We start from the raw sequence: 23,093 nt of genomic DNA on the forward strand, positions 1-23,093 counted from the left end.
GTTTTTAAATTGCTTGTTAAATACAATTACTCCCGCGTCATGATCCCGCCATCAACGACAAACACAGTCGTGGCTTGAGGATTGATGTACCCCCAGACGTGCTTAGCTCCAATATATCACGTTTCTTGTACGTCTTTATCAGTTCAATTTCATGACATTTCAAAAATCTAAAGAAAAGTCTAGTATGATAGAACGAAGTTCCGTCATATTTTACGTTTTGGAAAAAAAACGTGTAAGGGGCTGCACTTGAACTCAGCCAAGACAGCTCACACTTGTTTGTTAATACATTGTTTATAATCACGTGTGTTACTTCTACAACAAAAGAGGTGTTACCACTGTGGCATTAAGTGATATTTGTTTTGTCTGATGTGACTGAACCAGGGTTACTAAAACCGTGACTGAACTTATAAACATACTGTTGATTAACCTATGATTAAAACACACAATGAATGTTTCTTAAAACCATTATTTTCGAAAGTTAGAAAAAGAGTGTCAGTGTTAGTATATTGTAGTACGTAATCATTTCTCAGCCAAGTCACTTTCGAGTACACATTAGTGGCGTTCACGTTAAAGATCTACTTGAACGCTCGGCACGAACCGAAATCAGTGGTGAATTTTCAGAGAACACATAACTATATATATGATCGATACAGTAGTAATGAATGGAATGAATGCAAACTGTCGTCGGCGACGAATATTCATGTGCTGCAACCAGTATTTTTTTTGTAAATTCCTGTTAAACGATTAGACGGGCATAACTTGGCATATGCCAAGAAGCGGACCCAAACGGTTTGAAGGTTCTCAAACTCATTTCGACGAAGCAACTCTGACATTGCTTCCAGTGTCTCTTTCGTTACACTATTCAATCAGGAGAATGTAAAGTTTCACCTCGTTCAAAAACGTCCACGCACAATATATATATATTAAGTATAAATGGGAAAGGATGTTTTGTCTTAACGTATATATTGAATAATTACGACACCACGATTATCTGGACTACTACATTTATTTTTTATATCGGTCTTAGCAAAGAACCACAAAATGCCAGTACCGAGGAATGATTCAGATATTCTGATTAGTCCACCGTCCACCACTGTTCTATCTCCCTTTGTTCTATGTCAAAAATTAACGCTGTTTCGTTTGTCATTGTCACGTTAAGGTAGTGAGAAGGGTTTGACGACGTGTTTGAATAAAGTGTTCTCTGCCTGTTGTTTCATTCAGAACCATACTTTAGAATTTATGATTCAAAAGCCTAAATATAGAGGGACAAGTTCGCACTAACCGGACAGTCATTGTTACCACGTGACAAAAAAATGGCAAACCTTGTAAAAATGACGCGATAACGAGAGCTCACCTCGGAATTTCCGCTTGAAATTTGCGCCATGCATTTCCCGTGATCAAGTTCATTGAAATGTGTCCCCGGTAATCAAAAGACCCATTTTTTTCGATTTCAAAGCAGGTTTGTTGTTTTTGTCCCATAACTATTTCATACTATTCCACAGACTATTATTCTGTGACAAAGCATTTTCTAAAAAAAAACGCACCTAATTTTACAGCGGTGCCAATGAGTTCATTAATACCTGGGGTTATTCAACACTAGGGAGTTGATTTGTAAATTGTGTTATGTCAAGTGGACTCATATAGTTATAACAATTTAAAATTAAAATATAACACTTGAACGCATATGCAACATATAACCTGTTATTTTATTGTAACCAGGCGTGACGTTTTGAAAACAACGTTTTACCCGCATCTAGCAAAATTATGAAATGGTCCCAATTGTGGGCGTGCCAAAACAACGGCGCCATCAAGACTAGATTGGAAAAGACTCAAGTGTTTTGCAAAGTTCCAAGATATATTGTTAAATGACTGTCCGAATAATTCTCAGAACAGCTGCGATTGCTTCATGAATATTTATAAACAGATCGGAACTCCCCTGGCACTGCGACAATGAGCGATAAAAACTGACCGGGACGCCAAAGTTGTGATGTCGCCCGAATGAAATTATTAAAAAAATGCACTCCTTTTTCTCTCTACATAGTCCCACTCTAAATAGACTGTACTTATTTCTACCACAGTCCCTCAAGACCCGGTTGGGAAACGCCTTTGTTCTAAGATGTTAATCCCCCCAATCGCTAGTAACAGTGTGCGTTATGCTTGTGGAGTGAAACCGGTGACTAGATTTACACTGTCTTCCGCTCTGCGCCTGTGAATCTTTGTCATTTTATACAGCTTATTTCGAAATTATTCCGAGTTGCGTGTGTAATTTGTGTCCGTAAAAGCTTACTGATAAGGCACGTGTAATTTAAAAGATATGTTCATTTAATTGACATAACAAAAATCCAGAATTTCAGACCATCACAGCCAGCACTGTTCATTATTACGGTGACGCTGTACAAAAAGTTTTCACCCTATGAAAATGCGTCCCTACATCTAAAACGATCACAGTCGTCATATTTTTGTTTAATATTTTAAATATTCCCCAACATAGATTATTTTGTGTAGAAGCAGTATTAACAGCAGTATTATTAGCAGTCGATCATTTTACCGTTAGTTTTGCCCCCGTAGATACTTGTATCCGCCCACGAACCAAGATGGTCGTCGAGTATCGTTCGAAGAAAACGACTGTTCGAAGTGTTTTTTTTTTATATTGATGCCTACAATTTTGAAGAACCGTTGATTTATATCTTAGAAATATCCGAATCATGTTGGTGTAGTTTGATTCCGATATTCTTCTCAGAAAATCACTGAATTAAACAGCTCCCTGATTTAGAGTGTACAAAATTTGTTCATGTTATATCATTTATCTCCATGGTTATATCATGGAGCTATGGTTATATCAAGATGGCGATTCGAATGACCAAATTCGATGTTATAGTGACAGTATCTGATTTTAACAAACCTCACAAACACACTTTTCCGACTTGAGCTATTATTTTATTACTATTGAGGTGGAAGTTAAAAAAAGTGTCCAATGCTGTTTTAATGGCTGTTCTGTTTGTTTCGATCAAACTTAGATCGTGTTTTAACACATAAACTACGTTCGATACGTTTTTTTGCGGCCCTGACAGAATGGATGGCTGCGTCGATGTCTCTGTTTCCGTAGCCTTCTTTCGTGCATTCAGCAGCAACATTCTCTGGGCCCCCTTGCAATATATCATTTCAATCGATATCGAAATCGACAAAATCCTCGTAGTTTTCCCACATTTCGGTAAATAATCTACCGTCTCTCGCGTTGTGCCAAAAATCGAAACGAAGGGTATACGCATGCGTAGATGTGATTCAAGAAGGCTTCTGTTGTCATATGTCATACCATATGCTAATTTTATGGTAATAGAAAAGTAGGCTTGCGTTCACTTGGGTTAACCATGGAGGTAAAAAGAGACCTCCATGGGTTAACGAATAAACAATTTGACGAACGTGTAACACGCATTGAGACAAAAAAAGTATTATCGTTTCCCAACCTGGGGTTGAGAGACTGCGTTTCTATCCACCCGTTATCACGGAGATCGTACCATGGATCTTACATAACCAAAGCTCTTTATTAACAGTTTATTTGTTCACAACTCCCGACTTCGGGCAAATCTATATTCTTGATTATCACAATAAATATAACATTCCAAAGATTTGCTAAATTAAGAGTTGTAATACTATCAGATTACATACCACATCACAGTTGAGAGGATAAGACAAAACTATATACAATATACAATGTATGTCAGCAAAAACAGTTAGACGAAACTCTGTAACTTTGCAAACGAAACCCAAAAATGTTTAGCTAACGACTACCAAACACGCATATGAAAATTTCAGCTTACAACTGAATTCGTGCCGAAAACATGCACAGCACGTTGTGGACACTGATTACCGGTCACCCCAAGTGCCAAGTCAGGATAACTAGCCATTGTCAATAGTAGTAGCCAAGGTGTTAAAAATGGATTATGTACTGGCAACCCAAATTCTGCATAGGCATATATCTCCAACGCGTTCTTTTTGGATCATTTAAATATAAGAACGAAACAAATCTGTCGCGATTTCACGCTTTCACGGTAAAGGGGTGGTGGCTGCTCCCGCGCTGTAAACCCCTGCGTTTACTATCAACTCTTTCTACCGTGTCCTTACTTGGTGACGTTTCTCAATTTATAAACTTGCCACGCTACTAATTTCGCCCAATCACCCGCTTTTATCGGTTTTAAGCAACCAATTATCACATAATATCCGACCACGGGATCTTTTCCGACCGAAAAAAACTACCACATTTATATCACTTTCTTTTCTTATTTAAAACACCAATCGCTGGCTCAAACACTGATCACTGGTACACGAGTGGTTGAATTTGTTGTTTCAATGGTAAAGTTTACGGATACAACGAGTAATAGAGTATTAATTACTATTAAAATCCGAACGACACGATACGGACGAACGACAATCTATGATTCTTTGTATGCAGGGGGATAAAGGGGGTAGCTAGTACAGTTTTACGGGAAATAAAAAGAGCCTTTTACAATTTACAAGGGAAAAAAAAGACGTTTTTAGAATTTACAGTGATAATTGAATTTTGCAATGAATTGTGTCATCTAGTCATTTCACAGTTTCGAAAATGTAATTTCGCTGGATTATTCTTTACGACTTTAATTTGGATGTAAATTCTTGTACGTACCGAGAAAAATTACACATTTTTACAGTGTACGATAACAATATTTGATTGATTACGTCGTACGTCTAGCCTGTGATTACACAATTACGGAATTTATTTTTCCAATTTCCGTTGTACGAACAAAAAAATATTGCAATTACGTTGAACGAAAATAACCCTCCTTGCCCCCTTGTATCATTCGCGCACGCAACTTGAACTACGACCTTTTGTTTAACATGCTGAAGGAGCCGAACTGTGTTCCGTTTGAATCCAGGACTGCTCTCTCCTTTCATCAATGATTATCGAGACAGTTACTTGATAAAGACAACGCTAACTCCCTAGGGCAAAGAAACGAAGAAAATATTGATGTGTTTTCCCAAAAATAACGATGCCAAAACCACGAATTAAAATGCGCGCAGCGGGCGATATTTTCAAAATAAAGCGGAAATTAGACAGGTTGGGTGAAATTAATACTGTGCACTCGGTTGGTATAAACAGATCCTTAAATATGTAAAAATACGACCGGACAATATTATTCTGAAATATGCCAAACAAATGCAGCACGTTTTTTTTATGAGCCAAAATAAACAAAACAAAGGGCGGTGGTCATCGCGTCCTGTTGGATAGGGGACTCATAGTGACGTATACAACACGTGTAAACATTGCTTCATTACATGAAGTACGAAAACGCGCTGCGCAACGACCAGCGCCCTTCAAATTTGTACCTGTATCATACTATTTTAAAGGACGTTGGCGTTTTTTAGTTTGGAAAATAACTTTTCAAAAAAGTGGTTATACACTAAATATTTATGTAAACAACTAAACATGTACGCCGAAATAACGGAATAAACTACTAGTATGTTTTAATATTTTTGTAAACTTGAATGACGACATCATTCCTGACTATGTATTAAATATTTCTGTGAACAACTGATCACTTATATCGTGTAATAGACAACAACTGTAACAACCAGTCTTATCGGTCATTATTATGTTCAGTATTATGTAAATTAGATAATGAAAAGTTCTTATTTGTATTGTTGTTTTATTTGCGAAGAATAATTAGAATATACTGTATACACGTAATTTCTATTGCATGTTCAAGGGTACCGAATATCCCGCCGTTTAGCGCCCCATCCACAGCTTTACCCTAATGTGATACTATGGAGGTAAAAGTCTTTTTTACCACCATGGTGATACCAAGTGAAACGTATATTTTTACTATCGCATTTTACAAAAGTCGAAACTGGGTGTATCATGGTACAACACACGCTGCGACAACTGAGTGATCAGCGACATCTTTGTTGGGCGATGTTTCAATGGTGAATTAGTTTATTTGAAATGGAGTGAATATTAGTATGAACTCTATTACAACGTGTTTGAATTATGTGCAGCAATGGGCAATGACCTCCAGATTTCACGCATTAATATTAACTATGTTTGTTAATAAACATGTCGCACGTGAAAAGCAGGAGATATTTTAGATTAGTTTTATGTTTACCGATCTTCAACTTTTTAGAATACATGATAGCTACCGTTGTCGAATCAATCAAGAGGCTCGAATCCGGAAGGCTTGGCTATTTTAAACTTCGTAAATAGCATTCTTTTCAAGCGGCGACTTCATTCAAGTTTAATGAACGTAAGTGAAATGTATGGAAGAGTCATGATACTTGTACCTACGAAAGTTACGACTCTTATTCTTGAAATTGGTCATAAATACATGCACAAAATACAAGCATATACCATTTTTTCAATGGCACAAAAATCATACTTATTGTTTGAAATACTAGTAACTGATACCTACACATATAACGATAGGTGCGAATTTCAAATATTGAAACCCATGGCCGAAACGTCCGTCCACCGGAACGCCCAAACCCAATTTTCTGTCATTTTAATTATAATTACTCAGTAAAGTAACAAGGAAGGTATACATGTTGGATTTATAATTATAAATCGATGCCAAAGCAAATTCAGAAAATGCAGATAACAGTATAACAGGAAGTGGACACGGTGTCTCGACGTCAGTTATTTTTTCGCTTTCACACATTATTATTTAGGCCGCAGTTTGGTTACGTCAGAAGTGTCCAACACGCCGGACCCCAGCGTGTTGTTTCTCGGTGTTTTCCTTCATGTACGTAGCACATTTCGACGAAAAGGTAGTCTGCATTATCGGAATATTGTCTTAAATTGAAGTCTCTGCTTTACGTTTCTACAATGCTGTCTTTGGAATAACCATTGAGAAATTAGTTTTCCTTTAATATATACCAACCATTGGTTTTGTTTCCTCGGCAGGCTAATTGACATCTCTCACAGCCATCCTGGTTGCAATTGTAAAAACAAATTTCACGAACCTAATTTAGTCAATGCATGGAGGTATCTGTTTATACCTCCATGGTCAATGATAGTTGCGGTTACGCAATCTAGCGCTTGATCATGCTGTAGTTAGGCCACCTATGGAGGCTCTTTTTACCTCCATGTGCCACCTAACCTTGGGATTAAAATGCAATGGTTGTCGCGCCGCGTCGTGTTTGATATGGACTCATAGCGACGTATACAACACGTTGTTTACTTACATAAAATTCAAACACGCACTGAGCAAAGACCACCGCCCTTTCATCAAGGGCCTCTTCTAAGCTATGATTTATTTATACCGCCCGAATATTTTGATTCGAAATTGAGTTAAGCCACAGCCCCTCCACAAAAGCTTCCATTATTTTACAATGTGAAACCACCTTATTATCGATATCTAACAACATTTATTATCTTGAATATTACATTTAAGCCCAAATAATAAACGTCAACAATATTAGTAAATGCTAGAACAATCTCAATTATGAATTCTAAGTAGGAAGACTGAATAGACGTGATGTCACAGCGTCAACCCATGGAAGGTAAAAAGACCTTCCATGGTCAACCCATGGATGTACTAAGAACATCCATGGTCGACCGTAGTGCTTGTCATGATTACAAGATCCTAAAGCGGAAGTGATGCAATCGTAGAACGATTTTTAGCCCTTGAATAAGAAGCAACGTCACAACAGTTATAGATACGCCTGTCGCTGTGTTGGCTATTGGTTGTTGGCTCACCCGCTTCAAGTTGTCCGAATATAACGCCTCGTTAATTACTACTTAATGCTAAGTGGTGTTGTTTGAAATAACGCTATTTTACAGAGTGGGTTGCGTGGAACGAATTGTCGTATGTTTTAAAATTATGTCAATTAGTCGCGTGAATCCGGGCCAGAATCCCAGGGCCGACCTGCCGTTCACAAAAAACACTCCTGTAGATTCGTGTGCTACAGTAACTCATGAGTAGACATCATCTTCATAAAAAAAGATCATAAAACTTTCCCTGAAAATTACATGGTCATCAATTATTGCAATACACTACATAGTAATATAGCATTTTGTTTAAAAATTGTAATATAAGTGATGATATAGAAAACATTCCTTGTACACACAATCAGGGTAGAACAAACTCCCAGACAGTACATCGCATGGAGAGGATGGCATTTAATGTGAGCGTACCATAATCCGTTAATTGTTAAACCACCTATTTTTTAGCTGTATATTATATATTATGATTTATAAAGCAACAATAGGACTATTTGTATTTTAAAATAAAGATTGAAATTGGTGACCTTTTAGATCTACTGTGAAATACTTTATTTTCGCGAATATACTTTTTTCCTATATGTCACATTCAACTCGTCAGAAATCAGTAACAAAATCCATGCAAAACACTCAAAAACACTTTTCAGCAAACAATAATTCCAGCTAAAATAAAGTATTTCACAGTACATGAACGTTCATCGTCGACCCTGTTCTATTGTAATGTGTTGGCAGTAACTTAAAAAATACATTATCTAAACACATGTTTTCTGAGATAATGTCCGCCGGGATCCTGCTCTGCCGGAATCCAGTAAATCTCAAATTCAGGTTAACCTCAAAACACATTTCGTGCTCGTAGGATTAGCGATGGTGCGGGTTAAACCCGTACATTATCCATGCATGGAAGGTATTAACGGAAGGAACCACGACGCCTCTCAGGTGGCCACTTAAACTTCTTAACAGGTTTATTTTCTTTTGTTTCAACCCAAGTTAATCATGATGAGGACATTGTCTAACCATGGTTTATAGTTCCATGGTCTAACTCATCTTTGATGTCGATGATAGTTTGCGATTGTTTACACAAGTAAAGAGTTAGTGGAATATGATACAACCCCGCCGATTTTTAAATGTGACCATAAAATATATGCGCATTATGAAACTACGGTCATCACACATGCGCACTCGGTTGGTTTAGGTGTGAAAGGTCAAAATACGTATTTCACAACCGGAAATTCAACAGATTAACGTTTGACTTCACAGATTTCACATGTTTTAGTTATCAGCAACTGTAACAAGAACAAGATTTCGAGTGTCTACAAAAAAAATTCCTAAGGACTCCTAAAAAATATTATCACAGAGAAAGTGTCTAGACATTCTTTTGATACTATCTTTTCTGGTGGTGTTCGCCGATGTCCGGTGGTCGGAAATTTCAATAGTTTCGGGCGTCAAACCCACGCAATGACAATGGTTCCATTGAATAATGCAGTCGTTATTATCACAGGCAATTATTGATTAAGTCTCATCACCGTTACAAATACAAAAAAAGATTCACGATAGTTCATCAGTTCTTCTCCAATCGATGTTATGTCTGCTAACTTTTCATTAAAGTTCGCCAAGATCTCCGGAAACAACAGCATTTAACCTAGACGCCATTTTCAGCATTTTACATGCGAGGTTCGTCTATCGCTTCCGAACATGCTCCGAATATCACCGAATGCTCGAGACTAGCGTAACCCATTGTACGAAGGTGTTAAGAGCTAACAGAACCAATGTTTGTGATTAAACATTGACAAACGATCATGGGGCAAAGCTAAAACAATAGCGTCGTGGCTTCTTCCGTTAGTACCTTCCATGATCCACGTAAGGTCCAAGGCCACTTCACAAAATGTCAATAGTCGCTAAAGTGTTAATTCCATAGATAAACATACTCAATTTACAGAGGGCGCACAACCATCGCATAAGCCAGGATAAGGAGCTATTTTGCTTCGCATGAATTGTAAAGTTCAACTGGATTTGAGATCGGCGAGGGCGCAATAACAGAAGTAATATTATTATTAGTCACTATGGATTCGTATGTAATAAATTATTATATGTCGCTATAATAGCATACTTATGTAATGTACAATTACAGTCGCTAGTTAAGCACTTCACCACAATCGAATCATTGAGTATTAGTTCAAACAATACCATTGTAAAACAAAAAAATATATAGTTGACGATAAATTAGTAAATTATAAACGGATTAGTTAGAAATATATTTCTATAGTCTTTAGACCTGGCCACCTAAGCAGGTTTATATGAAAAGTGAAGGATTTCTACCATGTCAAGCCAGTAGTGCAGCAGTTCAAGCTGCGTGATTTCCGCTTAATAAGTTGAACGTAAAACAACGACACACTCAGAGTTGCCCGTCAATTTACGTTGAAAATATACAACGGGCAACGTAGTATATTAATTCTTTAAGTTCAGAGTAAACCGACAGCAAATTTGGGAATTTCCGCTGTTTACATTGGGCGTATCAAACGCGCAATTTCTAAATTTACGTCGTTTCAGTTTCGACGATTACGCGAGGGAAATTCGAACGTTTACGCACCCAAATATAAACAACGGATTTACTGCAAAACACGTTGCTAATCCGGCAAGCGGCTACGACGGAAATTCGAATTTTCATGCAGTGTATATATATACTCTCTTATACATAAATTTACCATTTCTTTCCAATCAATGCACAGATCACAAATATAAATTGAATGAAAGTAAACTGCAGTTGAATATTTGTTGTGAAAGTTCTGTGTTCTAGCTCAAATTTACCTTGAGATATGTTGCAGTTTTCAAGAGGCCTCTTACGTTAATTGAGATCACTCAATGTATGAATCTTTCATGATACATACATTCTGGTGAGAATTTACTACTTTTACATAATTTTACACAATGCTTTTCAAATTAATTATTACAGTAAGAACATTCAGATATTCCATCTGCACAGCACTTGTAACTGCAATGTTTTCTGAGGCCTCCTGACGGAAGTTATGCAGTTTAAATGAGATGCAATTTTTGTCAGACACCACAAGATTTGTATTTCTTCCAGGATTTTAAATTACTGCATGGTATCACGACAATGAACTTTTCAAATGCCCCCACTAAAATATTTGTTTAAGAATTAATTATTTGGTCAAAATATCCACAACATGATCCCAATTCAACAGTTTCACTAGGTTGATGACTAAAATACTCAAGCATAACTTGCCTGTAAAATGTGTTCTCATGTCTGCAGTATCATGTGATGTTATGCTTAATTCAAGGCATGTTGCTACGTATATCAGTGATATTGTAATACTAAATCGCATGTTTTGGCATTCCATCTCTCCCAGCTCTGCCTGTTTCTTGAAAATACTTTTCAAGATAGGTTGGGGACTTATAGTGAATTATGGTACGGATATGTGGTACATTCAAACCTATACCAAGTGCAACTGTAGCAAAAATTAACCTTATTTTACTCTCATTTTTGCACAATTTATGAATGATAATTGCTTTAATATCTTGTGTGTATACTTACTGATACTATTCAAAAAGGCGATTTTCTGGAATTGGTTCACAAACATACTGATTCTTACCAATGTGTTTTCAAAAAAAAATAGGTGAAACTTATCACACTTGTATCTGTGTATAAAAGTGTTATCGGATAGTGTTTCTTGTAATCGGAGATAGAATAGACTCAAGATGGACATCAGTATTTTTATATGGTGGACGCAGTAATTTCAAGTATTTTATGTTCGGTCTGTCAGGGTTCATGTAAAATCTGTATTAGCACACCAAGATATAATACCCATTATTATACACCGTAACACCATAAGTTACAGCGTGCCGTAATTTTGCAGTATTTTACGAGATATTGTCATCCTACCATATAAGGAAATGTGAATTCCAAATATGGAATTAATACGAGCGTAATCGTCCTCTAATAATAAAAACAAACATGGTTGCCACCAGGGTTTAACCGGATTCCACACAAAGAAGTTTACTGATTCTGTTCTGTTGTGATACCTCAAAGTATGCACTCAGACAGTATGCCGTCGCATCGACCTTCACTGTGCGTCGGTCGATACTCTCGCTGTACTGTCTTCGTGCATACTTTGAGGTATCCTCATAATAGCCTCATAGTATAGGTATGTAAGAGAAATTATTGAAGAAATAGAAATTCCACCACAATCGTAAATGATCACTATTATAAATCTTCGTGTTATTTAAATAGATTAACATCGAAAAACATTGTTTTCATAAACAATATTTCAGAGCAATTTTGGTGGAATTATTTTTTGATGAGTTAGGAAATTTTCTAGATATGCCAACACTTACATTGTTGTCAAATACAAACAAAAATACAATGGCTTGAAGAACTGGTTGACCCTCTCGTTTCTACACTCTTTGTTGAATTCAGTGCACCTGATATAAATAATAATGTGCATTTTTAAATGCTGCATGATGAACGATTTTATAATATCACTGCATCGCCTAATCTGAGGGGAAAACACCTTGACATGTTGTTATTTAATGGCAGGTAATAATGAATTTTCTGAGTAGTAATGTTGACCCAGCAAAATAGATTAACAACATATGAAAAGTAAAAAAACTAAAAGGATGGATGTCACCATCTTACATCTGATCTTTCATATCAACCGGAAGTTAATTGAAATTGATTGGTCAATGTTTGGAGTGGAAATAGTTAATTTTAAAATTGAGTTTTGAGGCATGTGATACATAATTTGAAAACAAAAATTGATTTATTTTGACTCTCTATTTATATTGTATTTTATTATATTCTGCATATTTAGTCCCCATCCAAAAATCTCAGATATGCCTGGGTTGATTTTATTCAATCGTCACACATACAAATGCACATGAATTGTTTCATAATCTGATTGCAACTATTTTAGTGCTAAAAATATATCATTCCTGCCATTCCAGAACCGGATTTCAGTCATGTGTGGACATATTTTATTCAAACTCGATCACATTGTATACGGAAAATGAACTGCTTGGTGTAGATCTGCGCTCTCAGAGTACTTTATAAAACGATCTTATTAGTCTTCATTTCGAACAAAGTCCAAAATTGGGGACTATTAATTTTGGGTTCCATCTGTACGTCCAGAGTTGTCTTTCAGAATTGCTTTGACTGATATGATTCAAACACCATGACCATGATGACTTACATATGCATATAGATTTTTATTATTATTTCTCATTCGTAAAAGCCTTGTACTTTTTGTTACATGAAATAAAAATTATTTAACAAATTATGGCTGACTGGTGGCCATTTTGGTCCTCAAATTTGCTGCAATCTGATGCCTGCACCTGTTAATAGCTCTTTCTCAGAAAACAGGGCAATATCATATTTATGTCAATATCATGCATACTGGGTTACAGGAGCGAGTCATATTGTTTATTGGGGATTCAAACACAAGTGGCAGACTGGTGCCGATTTTTTTTATTTTTATTCACGTTCATGATGATTCACTTATATAGTGTATGATTCAGATAAGTTTGCACACACAAGTACTAGGTTGTGTCATTGTTTGATTTGATCAAATTTGTCAAATTAATGGCCTCTTTGTCTAAGATTCTAAAATCACAATATGTAAACAGATCCTAAAACCATTTCTCTACCAAGCGATTTCATTCAGATCCAGATCATGCTTATTAAGTGTACATGTATGTCATATTTTTGTGGAGATTTAAACAAAAATGGCTTTTTATATTCATAGTTTCTCTGTCTGTATGTATGATTATAATCACAACATTATGCACTTTCAGTCATACTGTATTCAAATTGACATATACAGATGATGCATGGAGCCCTTTAGTAAACTTGTACTGAAAATGTCATCGACTATTGGTAAAAACAACACATGAATTGTGCGTTTTAATTGTTTGTTTAATAACTAGATTTGCATATCTATAGTCAACTAATTCAAAAAAATCTGCTACTTTTCTTTAATTGAGAGATCATTTAGTACGTGTTTCAGTACCAGAAGGAGAGATACAAACTATGGTTACTGTGAATGATGAAGTATTTAATTATTCAAATTGTGTTTTTTATGAGCGTCTTTAGAACTGATTGAACTTGATGACTTGATAAAGGCTGGGAATATTAATAGGTTAACTATAATGTTAAAATGCCTTATTCCAACCTATGTGGGATTAAGTTTTTTAAAGAGCAAATTGAGTGCATTAATTTCCCTACAGAAACTGAATGTTTGTTAAGTGAAAAAAAGTCAGTTAGAATAAAGCTAGGAGCATTGTTAACACATCTGGTGTAATTGGGCACAATAAAGCTGCAGAAAATAATATAAAAATGATAAAAACAGTTCGTGCTCTAGGAGCACAGAAAACAGAAAAAGCATTGAAAAGATCATCAAAAGCTGCACCAGTAATTCATGATATGAATATACTAACGTCTCATTTGAGACGTGTAATGTCATTCCATCCTACTAATGGCAGAGTTTTACCATCTTTTGCTAGCATTAAGTCTAATGTATTTCATTGTGTAGATATGTGTTTTGTGTGTGATCAGATTTATCGTCATAGTAAACATGCAGTAAGTAGAATGAGGAGGAGTGGGACTGGGGATCTTTAATGCCTGCTTTAAAAAGAGTTCTGCATCTTGGTAGCATGTAGCACCGAAGCGAGCATAGATGAATTCGTGTTTGTACTTGGCATAAATCATCTTTTTCTTGATGTCGCATTGCGACAACTTACTTGGCAACTTGTTCAACTATAGCAGAATGCCTGTTCATGAATATTAAACTTGCCATTGCGACGAGATTGTTGGAATGAAACTTCAACGCGTTGTTGAATGCTTCATCAACCTTACTCATATGCTTAGCTGTTTTATATTCAACGAATTCCTGTATGTTACGCCGAAGAGTAAACACATGCATGCCAACGATTCACAGTTCATGAGTACAGACTATGATGTGATAACGTGACATGCACGGCACTAAATCTACGATCCCAATACAGATACTTACTAATAAAAGGTGAATGCATATCCGTAATACGTTACCCGTGATGAATGGCATATATCGTCGTCGAAGTCTGCGTTGTCCCGTGTTCTTTAAAATAGATGGCTATTACCCGGTTGCAATTCCACTGCAATTTTTCACAATATAACGGTGGTTGAAAAGGGGTTTTGCCTAAAATTCGCTATAACTGGTGACCACAAGCCAATTCACTATGTCTAATTCGGCTGGTAGATTTCTTTAAATAAATTTAAATAAATAAAAGGTTGTAGTCACGTGATCAATTGTCAAAACTGAATAATTGTTCAGATAATTTCATTATAAAATGTACAAGACCATTACAATGTAATGCTGTAATTATTCGAGCAATATTTGTAAAATAAATGATTGAATGTATTTGTTTGTTTGTTTGTTGTTTTCTTCCGTAAAGGGCACGCTTTAAGGATTGATCTCTTTTGAGCACATCGTTATTCCCAAATTACATTTTGGTTGTCCTGTGACAATTACGCGTCTTGTACGTGCTAGACGTACGTTTTCTAAAACCCAATGTCTGTGTAAGACGCAAAACCAATACATGAGTTGGAGTCAAAACATGTCTCTACGGCAATTCTCGTAGAACTGCATTTTTGTGTGTCTCTAGAATGTTACAAATAACATATTTTAGCCAAGAAGGAAAATATTTATGAATTAAGAATTATTGTTTCAGCAGCAGCGAATCATTAATTATTTTAGTTTTTTTTAAGAGGCACGTCACATATATTGGTCGTAACAATTTGTTTATAGGTCAATGTATAAAAATTTAATAAAAGTAATTTAAGTAATTGCCGATGCCGGTGTTGCTACTTTACGACAGGTCGGCATTGAGCCACTGTTAAAATATTGGTGCGTTAGAAATTTTGGTTAAAAGTTTAGCAAATATTTGTCGTGATAACAGCTGTAAGCACATTCCGGGTGCAGTTTGAGCCCGAGAGGTACTAGCACTGGTCGCGTATTACCAAGGTGAGTTCTTAATTTTACCGAGGAAAGGGTATATTTTTCTCATGTCCGTGAAAAACCAGAAGAGGGCATACTTTTCAAAAGACGGACAGCTACAGGTCAAACAGGAATTGATCGAATTTTTTTTGTTTTTTTTTGTTTTTATTTTGAAGAACATCCAATTTTTTTTAACTCTGTTAGCCGAGTGTCCCGGCCGGGTGTGAAATAAAAAACAAAACATTCAGTACATCTGTCAGTGTACATTTTACATTCGGGATCATTTGCTTAAGGTAGCGAGATAGATTTTGGGGGACTAGACAATGTTTTTTTTCAAAAATGTGGGATATGGCACTATGACATTAATCTTATGTAGTGTAATATTTATTTTGCTGAAAAGAATGTTTTTTTCAGGTGCAAAAATACATGTTTTTCTCTTCCTTAAACAAAAGCACAATTTTTGATTATCCTGAGCACACTCTATAAGTATTTCTTCATTAATATTCATGACTGACAAACATAACTGAGTATAGCCTAGATTATGACAAGTAGGATTACTTCTAATGTTTGTAATTTGTAAACACCTACAGATAAGATATGCACATTGTTACTTTTCTTGAAAGAGAAAGCTACACGATAGTACTAGTATATGTTAATAAATAGTAATCAGGAGATGCTAAAAAAGAAATATATTGCAAAATAAATTAAATGGCTGTATCACATTTGTGTGTTGTTTTGGTTTGTATTGAGAGTATAGACTTTGAGGGTCCCTGGTAAGAGCTGTTATTTTTAACCTCCCAATATCCAATTTTACGTAAAGGATCACTTCTTCTGTACCCTTCAAAAAGACGCATGGTGTTTTCCTCAAAAGAATCGTCTTCATTAGAATGCATGATCAAAAAACAAAAGGTGGATGTCGGACTGCACTATGTTTGTCATTTACAAACTATGGACGAGACTAGTAACACGCGAAAATTTCCCTGAAAGAAAAAATGTGGCAGGAAAAAGAAGAGAATCAAGAGAATGACCACGCCAGTGAAGAAAATGTTAAAAGATACAATGCGAGGAGCGTGGCATTGCCAAGAAGACGATCTGGTAAAACAATTCCAGGAGGAAGACAACAAAGAACAACAATATAGTTACGACGGCCATGAATCAGATCGTCAGGTTAGTGAATCGGAAGAGTCAGACTACGACATCTGTGAGAACGCAAGTATCGACGACGTTCGCGGCATGTCTGTATCGGCCTCGCGTAGGAAAATAAAATTGTTATCTGGCGAAACAAGTGAAGAAAGAAGTGATTTATTTGAACACGGCGAGTTGCGTTTGGTTGATATGTCGATGTTGAACAGTGCTATAAAGAACGAAATTTGCAGTTTCTGCAAAGTTGGCAAAGAGTAGCCGAGCGAAACCGACAGGGACTTTGTAGTTATCTCGATATCCAATGAACAAATAAAGACTGCAGCAGAACAGCAGAAAGTCGGTCCAGCTCTTTTTCATCTAAAAAGATAGGGCCAGGGTTTTACGTCAATAAAAAGTTGCAGTTGGGATGCGGGCAATCGGAAAAGGACGGAGTGACCTGCATAAGTTGACCAGTTATTTAGGGTTGCCAGCACCAGTAACAGGGCCACCTTTCCGACAATATGTTGAAAGTTCAGCCGAGAAATTATTAGAAGACGAATTTCAGGACGCGGCCCAAGAATTGCGAGGCCTGAAAATTGAAATGGAAGAAATTGAAAATGATGAGGAAACCGCAAACGTCGCAGTAACCGTCGATGGTAGCTGGAGTACCCGAGAAAAATAAAACAAAGAATGTGAAATAAATCAACATGGTTACAAATCCAATGAGATGAATATAAAATACATGTATAGGCGTACGTGTCATTTCCTGTTGTTGCGTCGATATCATTTCCTGTTGTGGCGCCGCCGGTCTCTTGTGTTGCCTGATTTTCGCCTAAGGCTTCGGCCAACTAAGTTACTGTGAAATCGTGCAAACACATTATAATACATTGAGAAATAAATATTTAACATTGGTAATCGAAATTATGCCACCGTTTTCAAGACCACGATATCCGAGTGGTAATTTCGGCAAAGCGAAAGTTTACCTTTGTAACAAATATATTGGTTGGTTTTTATTTGGTCACTTTGCACACGCCAGCCAATCACATGGGCTGAAACGTTTTTACTTGTCGGGCCGTGCTTTTGTGAGTTCGCACTTCAAAATCTAAAATCTTTTCAGAATGATTTCTTTAGCTCAATCTGTTATTCAATCGCCAACATTTACATTTTAAGCAGGCAAAATCAATTAAAATTGGCAAATAATTTACAAGTTGGTAATACGAATCGTCCGTACATGTTATTTATTGTCTGACCTTTTTTTTGGAATGGTGTATTTCAGGTAAAGTCTTGGACAAACACCATATGTGTGCAACATGTCCACAATGAAGCAAGAAGAATGATAAACCGAAGGACATGGGGTATATGCAGTGGTACTTGGAGCAAGAACCAAACTGTAGGATGAACCATGTTGGGTCAGCAAAGCGGATGGAAGAGGATAGGGCCGTTGTTTTATTCGAACGATCTCAGGAAAAACACCACATGAGGTGTGTATGTGAATAAAATGTCATTTTAAAATAGTCAAACATCTTTTTACTCCTGACATTGTTTTGCTGTCCTTTTTGTTTTAAGGATTGTTTGCTGAATTTGTGAATTGCTGTATTTTTTTTTCTTTTTCTTTTGTTTGTTTGTAAAATCCTCTAAAATGTCTTGCTTTCTAAAACTACTAACCCATATACATGTGTCTATCAATTGTAGGTATACAACATACATTGGTGAAGGCGATTCATCTGCATTCGGGGCCGTTAGAGACACATATATAGATGAAGGCATTGTAGTAAACAAAGAAGAGTGTGTTGGACACATACAAAAAAGGATGGGCACTTATCTCAACAACTTATGGCAAACAAAGAAAGGTAAACTTAATTCATATCTCTGTCTATCTCACATGTCAAAATGTAATGTTAAAATGTTACTTGTATTTATTTTTTTTATTTATTTTTACCTATATGTATTATTATTTTCATATTTATATTTTTCGTTTCCTTTTCATATTGTCGCAAGTATAATTATTTCTTTAGTCTTATCCCCGAAGCTCATAAATCTGACCAACCTCCATAAGACGAGATATCAAATAACTAGACTAGTCAACCAATCAGACCAGGCCTTGAATGCTGTGGTGAGAACATTTGTGTGCATGTCGTATCTAACTACTTTTGTGATTGGTTGTTGTAGTTTGCGTGACGTCTTACAGGGGTTTGCTTTGATGATCAGACTAATAAAATAATTACACTTGCGAAAAGGAATAATAGAAAACATAAATATGAGAATAATACATAAATAAAATGTCTAATAAGATCTTATTTTAATCCGATTGATTGTATTTCAGGTTACATTTTTGTCTGACAGTAATTTCAGGCATCTTTTTACGGGGTTTAAAGTATACATCTCCGAGTTGAATAAAAATACAATCAAATTTACCTACTCAGTGTGTATAACATAGGAGCATCTATTGAAAATATTCATGTGATTTTTTACCTTCCAGGAACTAAACTTGATGATAGAAAATCATTAACTGAAAGAGGGCTGTTAACAAAGAAACTAATCAACGCATTTCAGGTATTCTATGGTATCGCCATTCGAGGAAACAAAGGTAATTATCACCAGTTCATTGTCAAATCGGCATGTTCCTATTATTGTTATTCTAAAATACAAGTATGTGGCATGTTCGGAAATTTATAATAGAGAATGACCTTGATTACCTTATAGTTTGGAAGTACACATTGGTTATTATATAATCATTGAATAAATTTGACTATTTTTATTTTATTGTAGGCAATGTTCCAGCGATGCAGAGAGCCACCATGGCAATTCTCAAGCATTACTCTAGTACTTTTGAGAAACCACTACATGACGACAGCCCACCTGGACCCAATAGTTGGTGTAAGTGGAAGAACGACAAGGTTTTGGAAACAGACACATACCGACCTCTAAAGAGACCAATACCTGAGGCAGTGATTAGTGGGCTTTAACTAATCATTGACAAGCTGTCAGATTCTGCGTTATTGGAAGGAGCAGTGAACTGCTACACGCAGAATCAGAATGAATTGCTACATCATGTAATTTGGCGATATTTACCCAAAGGAGCAAAACCACGGCGCAACTGAAATGATACTAGGATTGTGTTTAGCAATAGCACACTTCAACAGTGGGTTGTTGAAATTCAATTCAAAGTTTTACAATGCCATGGAAATTTCGACAACACAACATGCCGTTTTAGCCTGGAGACATATCGACAAATCCATAATTCACAATGCTGAGTACAAAGCACAGACAGACAGAAAAAAGAAGACGAAAGTAAACAAAACGAAGAGACTTTCGAAACTAGACCACTTCGAATATGAAGAGGGGCCAAAATATGAGTCAACGAAATTCAGCGGGGACAGTGCACATAAAAAACTACACTGTCAAACATGTAGTAAGCCTATGAAAGGACATAAACGTGGCGACTGTCACACAGGATAAAAGATTTCAAACGTGACTAAGTGATTGAACACAGTTATGTAAATAAATTGTGTATATAGTCCTGAAATTGTTCGTGTGTTGTACTTGGATTCATTACATGCTCAGCTTTCACCCCCTTATCTGCTCCATAAATCTGGTGTATTGATGCTCCTCTCCTTTTTTAGAAATTCACACTGTCATGAAAATGTCCTCTTTTGCTAAACCCAAGAAAATGCAGACTAATTCGTAATTTTTAATTTGTCACTCAAAATATTCTCTGTCTGATGTCTGAAGTCACAGCCGCAACTTAAAACAGAGGAGCAAAACAAAAACATCAGAATTATGTTTTATTTCCACAGTAATACAATATAGAAAAATTAAAAGAAAATATCAATAACAATTACATGTAAAGTAATGTTACCAATGCCGAATACATAAAAAATGCAGTATATCTTCCATTATCAGATTGGCATTGTTGACAATGCAGAACAGAACTCTTTGTATCCACCCTACCAAATAAAAAAGAAATAAGACAATTTATATTTATTTGTCTTCAATGTTCCAGAAGTATTTCAGCTGCCTACAATGTAAATTATTTACAGGTATAACCGTTCTGAATTAAAAAAATCTATGATAAATTTTATATCTAATTTTATGTTGTTTTGGGAGGCGAAGGCTCAATCAGGAATAACCTTGTACTATGAAGAACATAGCTACACGACAAAGGTCAAGTCTGTGAAAATTGGCGAAACGAACAAAAAATGTACAACATTGAAATAAGTTGCCCCTGAAATGACTGTCTAATTATTCACCTCTCGTATTTCTCCACCACATTTCCTGGGAGATAACTACGCATGCAATCTCGGGCAACCGATGGGTAGCTGTCTCTGCGTGAAACAAAAGAAACACACTAATAAAGAACTCGCTTACAAGTGTGAATAACACATCCTCACGAATATCAAAAGAAATATTTCACAGCTGTTTCTATTGTAATTGCGAATGTTTTTATTCATATTTATAGAAAATGCCGTTAACGGCGAACATACAGCACCTTTAATTCCTCCGCGAAACATCGGCGAAAATTTCTTCTCAATACACTTGAGCAAAACATGGGGACTTACCCAACAGATGTCATCGCGGTTTCCACAGCATTCTGAGCACAATCACTAGTCGGGGTTATTGAATTTGCCGACGACTCGTAACGTTGTCGCTTTCTTTCGCCGTGAAATATTTTTGAAACTCGCGGCATACTGAAGCCCGAGACTGAAGTAAACTGAGCCTCAAATAAAACAGACGAAAAACAAACACCCCATTATGATAAGGACTGTTTGCGATGTGACAACAACACCGCCCACTTTGCATAATCGCGGGCTATAATTAGTTACGTCACTAAGCGTTATCAAGTAAGCAGTCGAAAAACTTCACATGGTCACGGAAAACCTTCGATAAAACGAGTTATAATAACAATAAAACAGTAACCAATGTCTTGTTTTTATGCCGAGCTTCCAAATAACTGATTTTGAAGTTGTTGGAACAAACAAATGTGCTGAACACGAAATAATCGCCCCTAAAGTGAGAAATCACAATTGTCTCGTTTTCTCAGTGTTTGTTTTCGGAGCACATCCACGTGAACGATCGAAAATGACATCGTTCCGGCCATTGCCACTGAGTTGTGGTTTGGACGCATGGATTCTATAAGACGTAAGCTTCATTTCCGTATTTTAATTTTGACTGAATTATGAGGCACTTTTTAGTCCCCGTTCGCGGACTTATAATTCGGTCTCCGTCCGTGCGTCCGTGCGTCCGTCCGGAGTCATATCCCTTGGACCAATTCCGTTCATTCTTTGCATGTGCCTAGTACTTTATGTGAGACATATGCACATGCAGTGGTTTAGTGACTCGATTCAAAATGGCCGACTGACAGCCATCTTGTTTTTTGAAAATGTTGTATTTTGAACATGCTTTGTCAGTTGTCATTCAAACTTGGTACATAGATTATACATGTTAGGATACATGTCCATGACAATTTATTCTGCAATTGGATCAAAGATGGTCGACTGGCAGGCATTTTGTTATTTTGTTTTTTTATGCGGTATCTTGGACGTGCTCTGTCAGTTTTCATTCAAATTTGGCACATACATGTACTTTATACATGTTAGTATGCATGTCCATGGCAATTTGTTCCAAAATCTGGTCAAGGATGGCCGATTGACAGCCATCTGACTTTTTGGCCTTACTGTTATATTTCCACAATTTATGTACCATTTTCATTCATATTTGGCACATACATCATACATATCAGTGTGTTTCGTAATCAGATCAAAGATGGCCGAATAACGGCTGTTTTTATTTTTGGCCATATTACTACTACAAGGAATACAATCTGTTGTATAAGCCACTTGGAACTCAAATTTCAAGGACACGCTCGCGACAACCCCTCCGCTTTAATATGACGAGCACAAAGAAAACTTTTAAAAAATTAACGGGGACTGTTCACTGTTCAATGACTTGTTCACTGTTGTTGCGCAAAAACGGACTGCATAACTATACAATCGCAAAATGTTGGAGAATAAATCGCTTGCTCAAAAAAATAAATAAAACAAAAGGAAAAAATAGAAATACGGGATAGAATTTCATGACCTCCTTTCCATGATGACATGACTTTCGGGGTCACTGGCATGGCATCATAGTGGAGCCGCAGTTTTCAATTGTATTCATGTTACAAATTTACCAGTCGTGTTAATCTTGGAGGTCATGTGACCATTAAACAATATTGAAAAAAAAATATTAATTAAAAC

General features: G+C 36.3%; 1 protein-coding gene across 1 annotated transcript; it reads right to left on the bottom strand.

Annotated features, from left to right (window-relative positions):
* Positions 1–20,629: 20,629 nt before the first annotated feature.
* Positions 20,630–21,657, bottom strand: LOC146734049 (uncharacterized). The gene is made up of 3 exons (XM_085508334.1): positions 21,417–21,657; positions 21,108–21,182; positions 20,630–20,804 (listed from the first exon to the last, which is right to left on the bottom strand). Exons 1-3 carry the CDS (start codon positions 21,542–21,544, stop codon positions 20,696–20,698), a joined length of 312 nt encoding a protein of 103 aa, XP_085364460.1. The 5' UTR covers positions 21,545–21,657; the 3' UTR covers positions 20,630–20,695.
* Positions 21,658–23,093: the final 1,436 nt, after the last annotated feature.

This window comes from Saccoglossus kowalevskii, chromosome 15 (assembly GCF_978046115.1).
Source record: "Saccoglossus kowalevskii chromosome 15, keSacKowa6.1, whole genome shotgun sequence".
Lineage (NCBI taxonomy): Eukaryota > Metazoa > Hemichordata > Enteropneusta > Harrimaniidae > Saccoglossus > Saccoglossus kowalevskii.